General features: G+C 41.4%; 1 protein-coding gene across 12 annotated transcripts in view; it reads right to left on the bottom strand.

Annotated features, from left to right (window-relative positions):
- Window positions 1–6,225, bottom strand: part of LOC106579657 (receptor-type tyrosine-protein phosphatase mu) — a 285,182-nt gene extending 278,957 nt beyond the window's left edge. For 10 of the 12 annotated variants that reach the window (XM_014159788.2, XM_045702733.1, XM_014159786.2 and 7 more), the window contains exon 1: window positions 5,691–6,224. In XM_014159788.2, the coding sequence (XP_014015263.1) occupies window positions 5,691–5,763 (73 nt within the window). In that variant the 5' untranslated portion in view covers window positions 5,764–6,224. Of the gene's footprint in view, window positions 1–5,690 lie in introns of all 12 variants that reach the window. The other 2 variants (XM_014159782.2, XM_014159791.2) reach the window with 2 other exon arrangements.
- Between the last annotated feature and the right edge of the window lie 497 nt (window positions 6,226–6,722).

Below are 6,722 nucleotides of genomic sequence, written 5' to 3' on the forward strand. Positions count from 1 at the left end.
ATAGCCTGGTTCCCCTCTAGGTTTCTTCCTAGGTTTTGGCCTTTCTAGGGAGTTTTTCCTAGCCACCGTGCTTCTACACCTGCATTGCTTGCTGTTTGGGGTTTTAGGCTGGGTTTCTGTACAGCACTTTGAGATATCAGCTGATGTAAGAAGGGCTATATAAATACATTTCATTTGCCTGTTTTTGGTTTCACTGCTTCCCACCCCTGTCGGTGTTTCCAGTGGGCCCCAGAGAGATGACAGTTTCAATGAGACCACACACTGACGGGACAATTAATACCATTAAAATGTTCCTCCTTGAGCCAGTCTTGCCCTGGTCAGGGTCATGGCACTCATCCCAAAACTGGGTAAACCTAAATTGGCTTAAGAAGGCCTCGAGACCAGGCTGGGAAATATTAAAGTCATATGATTTGTGTTTGACACCAGTACAAAGAGGTGGAACACGTCAAGGAGGCTGCGCTGTGGCAGAAGGCACTAAGATTCTCAAATAAAGGCAACATGGAGCAGAAATGTGATATTTTCAGAAAACAAATACTGCGAGATGAATATCTGGCGTAAACCATGAAGGCAACACACAGCTTGGCTATTTTGTTCCATTTTGTAATTTTCCATCAGTCTCACTAAATCGGTGTCTCTTTACTGTTGACAAGATGCCTGATTAAGCCTTTCTGACATGGAGAGAACCCTGGACAAAGGGGATGATGAATGTAACAAACTATCACTAATAGGGTGGACTTCACACTTCAGAAAGCCATAAATTTAAATCAACAGCCAAACAGTTAATCACGCCGCAGAGCTAAAGACCAGCCCCTTTCAACATCCCCAATTAAGATGACTAATAAACATTCATTCAAAAACGGCCCTTCTGCTGGCTTTACAATAAATAACAGCGGCGTGAGCGAAATAATTATAAAGTCATAAAATATATATACTGTATTTTATATATATATATATATATATATATATATATATATATATATATACACATTTGGCGCTACATGGTCCATGCAAATATATAGGCCTTCCACATTTAGCAGAGACAGAAATAAATGACAGGGATTAGCACTGGGCATCACGGTTTGGAAACAAACACAGCTGAGAAATAAAATGGCTTCATGGGAGGGTTCAGGGGGATCCAAGGGTTTCACAGCAGTAGACATACTAGGCTGATAACCTACACTGAATCATTCCCTGATGTTTAGGCCATGCTAAAGCAGAGGTGGGCCCCATTTCCTTTAGAAAACCTCTGGGTGGGTAGGGTCAAGGGGGGCGGGGGGTGCATTTCTCAAACTTCCTTTAGGAATGACAATGACTTTTAGTCACAATTAGATCAGAGGAAAATTAACTCCTCTCATGCCTGAGAAGAACACCGTAGCCCCAAACTGTTAATGACCCGTAATGACGACTCCACATTGCCACAGATGCAGGATGACAGTAATGGAGAGATTTGCCTGCGGTCATACTCATATATCCAAGGCAGCGAGACTGGGAGAGGAGGAGGGAGGATCTGCAGCAGTGTGGGCTACTCACCTGCCCCCCCTTCCTGTAACCTGGTTCCTCTTCCAGAAAAACAACATGCAAGGAAGCAGGAACAAAAAAAAAACAGCCTATCCCCAAGAAACAACATGCTAGTAACAGTAGCGGCCCTATGCTGATGGTTTGGAAGTGGGGCAGGGGTGGTCCTTGGTGAATTAATTAGCTGTTTTCCTGAGCGCCTAGACTGACACACGCACTTACAAAGGCCTCTAGCGAAATTCAGTACACCCCATTATCCATCAGGAATTATGAATACGTAAATCATGCGAGAGCTTCTTTTAATATCAGCAGTTCATTAAACCTGACGGGTATGCAGTGCAAATCGCTGACTGGACCACCTGGCCTCTATTGCCCTCACTGTATAGGCATGCTGGCTGATTCATGAGTTTTCCTGCCCATTTCCCTGTGTGTCCGGCTGTACCCCCACACTCCAGAAGGGCCGAGTTTAATTAAAGAGGGTCCTGTTTGCTCAGCATCTCTTTCAGAGTCACATCTAATGGGTAATTATACTGTCTATACCCAATTACTTTAAACCAAAACACTGGCCGGCCCCTTGCCCTCCCTGGCCTGAGCATAAAGACGCCTCACTTCTGCTATGGTAGTGTTCATTAGGCACAAAATGGAAGAACCAAGTTAAACGAGAAAGCACTGCCTGAACCTGTTCGGTTTTCTGCAGTGAGGAGGGGGGAGGGGGGGGGGGACATTTTTGCAATTTCATGGAAGACTTTCTTTGTGTCAGAAGAGCTGGGTATGTATGACAGAAACACAATAGTGGACATGAATAATAACAGTTAATTACTTACTGTGTGTTATCATTATGAGGGCAACTATTCCATCTTGGGATGGCTGTGGAGATTTTAATTTCATTCTCCACTGGTGCAGATAGCCCAGCAGAGCTCCATCTGTCTGGGCTGTATGTGAACAACCACTAACTCTACTACAGTTTATATAGAGAGCTATTTGACTGGTTATACCTCGTGTGCTGGGAGTCTGTCTTAAAGACAAATTATTTTAGAGTGGGTAGTTGAAAAGAGGCGAGAGACAGCAACAGTCCACAGAAAGGCTGTGTGGCCAGGTCCAGGTCCAAGGAAGAAGAACCATGAGCATTATGCAGCGTATACAAAAGGTCTGCAGCTCGGCACATCAACTATATATATAGCAGTGAATGGACGGAAGAAACAGTGCAGGGAGATATCCATCCATCTGGGACAGCCAGAGGATATCCTGGGTTTCATGGTCACACAAGACACACTAATGCAATCCAGAATGCATTAGGGTCACTCCAGCCAGGCCCTGTGCGGTGTCCAAACACAAAGCTCAGCTGAGCAAAGGCTACAAACAATCATGTTCATCTCTTAACAATTTAGCCCTACTTACAGCAAAGCAAGAGAATAACCATTCAACTTCACTTCTTCAAGATACTCATTTTGATGATATGTTTGCCTTGACTGACATGTACTGTAGCCTGATCTACCGTGTAACATTCAGTGCATGTCTATGGGCTTCTACAAAAGTGAAGTGTGGTAGCCTATGTCTAACTTCTCATAGACAACTAACTTGAGTGATGCAAGCAGGGAATTGCAATGCAACTGCCTTAAATGAATCTCTCCTTGCATGGTTGCCACCAAGGATCAGGAACGCATGCAGGCAATGTGATTGTAACTACTGAACGTTTTGGGAAAACAACAACTGCAGCCACTTTTTAATTAGTTTGTTAGCAATCATTTTTACATTAAATAAAAAGGCTCTTAATTTGCATGTGTAATTCCATCACTGCTTTGTTACTCCCTGATTGGCAAGTAAACAAAATAGTTATTTACATTCTATTATAAATAATTTGTTTAGCAAATATTTGCCTGTTTGTGCTTTTTAATATTGGTGGCGGAGGAAAAGGTTATTGGATGAGGTTGCGGACCAAATCCTGAGCCTCAAGAGATCCCTTGTGTGGAGCGTTCTGTATGTACGATGCTGCCACCATCAGGCATTACACGTAAAGGCATTGAGAGGCAGAGATAGGGACAGTTTCGCAGTCCCACATTTATTCAAGAATCTAGTAGATAGGCTACTTACATGCAGAACTGAAAAAAAACCCACATTGGTTACTGACGTAGATAAATAGCATGGGTATACTGCCAAAAAGTGCATTTTTATTACATTCAATTATGTCATTTTTGCACAAGTAGATGGAAACAATTACAATAATAGACGTGTCTGGCTCATTCAATTAGAATACAAATGTGAGTGAGAACTTACTTCAATTGCACCTATTCAAGATTTTATTTAGTCTACTTTAAAAATTAATCACAACTTTATATAGCCCCATATAAAGTTGTTTAAATTAGACTTTATAAAAAGACTTGAGTAAATAGGCCAGTTAGTTTGCCTAACACATTAGGGGAAAATCAGCTAAACACATTCAGAGATGTTTGACTAAGAAAGCAAAATGCACCAACCAATGCATTTGCTAAAATGTCATTCTTCAGACAAATACCGAAAACACTTTTCATTACATTGAACTAAACAACCATCATCATCCTCCCATGTAAAACTAAAAACAATACACCAATGCTTAACATGTGGGATCAGGGCCGGAATACCTAACAGGCATGCAGGGCACATGCCCCAGAGCCCATAACCGCCAGGTGGCTTCTAACCAAATAATAGTTTGTTTGTTTTATGGGGCGGAGTTGGGAGGCCGCCCCAGATAGCATATCTAGAATTGCAGGAAATTAGCTATAAAAACACCACATTTTTCTCTTTCACCCATGGCAAAAAGTGTAGAATTGCAAGAAATGTACTTTAAAAGCACAAGATTATCACAAAATATGTTGAAATGCTGTTGTCCTAAAAAAAATATGATATATATATATATATACACATACACACTCTTGGGTCGGTACCCCAAGGGCCCCAAAGCAGTAGTCCGGCCCTGTGTGCCATTGAGTATCATTATTACATCTACTTTAAGAAAAGAATGCACAGTTGTAGCATTACTGAAGGAAAACAGATGTATTTGTTGGCCTAATGAATAATTTATGATCCTCAGCGGTCGAAGGCATTTTATGTAGGTGTCACTACAGTCCCTGGTTCGAATCCAGGCTGTATCACATCTGGCCATGATTGGGAGTCCCATAGGGCGGTGCACAATTGGCCCGAGTTTGGACGGGGTAGGCTGTTAATAAAATACATAGTTACATGCTTCCAATGAAGTTCAGATGAGCCACAGTTGAGATGTGAAATGCAGCTCTCATCCAGTAAAACACAATCAATTTAGATCATACCAAATCATCTGTATAACAATCCATAAGATATAGTTCTCCACAACTGCCCTTCACTGAGGCGTGTTGCCAATACGCAATGACACAACAATAATATAGGTATTCTAGTCTATTTCAAGAAGCAGGAATAGGAAGTTAGGTTATTAGACTTCGATTACTTAAAATAGTTTAGCATATATAAAAAGTTACGGTTTGCTTTGATAAGGTCTTCAAAGATTTCATAACTTTTCAGACAAGTCGGTGTCAGTCTGACAGTCACCCAACTTGAAATGGACCTGAAATTGACCGCATCAGAATAAAAATACAAAGTAGCGCACAGAACATTTCCCTCTCCAAATAGGCTGTCAAGGGACACCTAACAGCTATTAAACTCTTCAGCAACTACAGTGGTTATGGATGACAGAAATAATTGCAATTTTGCCAAAGTATTCTACAGCCACAATCCAAAATGGAAGAGAATCTCGACATTCTGCTACACTGTATTTGGTAAAATAGCGTACCACAGTGCTGACTACATTATAAAAGTTTCAAATGAGCTGGTCTGGGGCACGTTGGTCTGTTAGAACTACTTGAATAGATATATTTACTGATGGACAAGGGGACATTAAAACAACCATATACAAACTCGTCATCAGCTCATTTCTCTGGCAAACAATGAAATTGTAGTCTAAGTAACATACAGGGGCTCTGGGCTGAAAACTTGGATGTAGTAGTAGGTTTCTACAGGCACAGGACTGCCCTCCAGACAACTTCGGAATGCGTTGTTCTGCAGAGAGCGCGACGCACCCGTTATAACCTACTAGATCAGGCTACTTCAAATCAATAGGTCTTTGCACAAGAAACAAAATACACTACACAATAAATGACGAGCCTTACCTTTGAATACTTCTCCTCGAACTGTAAGGAATAAGCTTCCCGCGGCAATGAGACAAGTTAAAAGTCTTTCCATTGCGGGAGAGTATCGCAACGTAACCCCCAGCTCCGGGGTAAAAATCTATTCTACTCTTCCGCTCTGACAGAGGAAAATATTCAGTTCTTACAGCTAACGTGCCCGGTAATGGGAGTGTTCCTCTGTCTGTCTTTCCCGACTTGGTTACTTGTGCATCTTTCAAGCGGCTCCGCTCCGGTAGTGACTTGCTGGCTGCCAGGAGGAAACTAACGTCACAGCGAACACAGAGCAGCTCAAGACACCGCGCGCTCCAAGAGCTGTCGGTATTCAGATGGAGTGACTTTGGTTCTCTTTCATACTTTCATCCAACATTTGATACAATTCTTGATGGAAATACGCAACGATAGACACTTCACTTGCAAATAGGTTTGTTTATTCTATTCTCGCCTATATCTATGTTTTAAACGGTGGAGTGAAAGTTTCAGATTGTTGTTTCAGACCGGTTTGATACAGCTGTGGTTGATAAAGACAGGGAGGAGCATCATTTTTAAAGTCAACTATGAAGATTCCTAATTAGGCTCCGAATTTGAGCGTCCTTGCGTCATCATATTGCTTCACAATTAATTGAGTTTCTTATGTCATTAATAGCATTGCACTATTCTTTGAGGGAGGGGGGACTTTTTCATAACATAACTGCAATTTGAGCTTTTTGTCTCAATGCAAATAAATATACTAACCTAAAATTTCTCTGACCACCTTGTTATGGTGTTATGATTATTTTTCCAGGTATTTTAGAAATGTTCCAGTCTGAGAATAAATCAATTTCCCAGGTAAACCGGTATTTCCCGCCAAGACCGGAAGTGTCATTCAAAAGCGTTATATATTTGTATTTATTTAACTAGGCAAGTCAGTTAAGTTAAGAACAAATTCTTATTTACAATGACGGCCTACCAAAAGGCCTCCTGTCGGGACCCGGGCTGGGATTAAAATACAATTAATGTAATAAAAATATATAGGAC

This window comes from Salmo salar, chromosome ssa19 (genome assembly GCF_905237065.1).
Source record: "Salmo salar chromosome ssa19, Ssal_v3.1, whole genome shotgun sequence".
Lineage (NCBI taxonomy): Eukaryota > Metazoa > Chordata > Actinopteri > Salmoniformes > Salmonidae > Salmo > Salmo salar.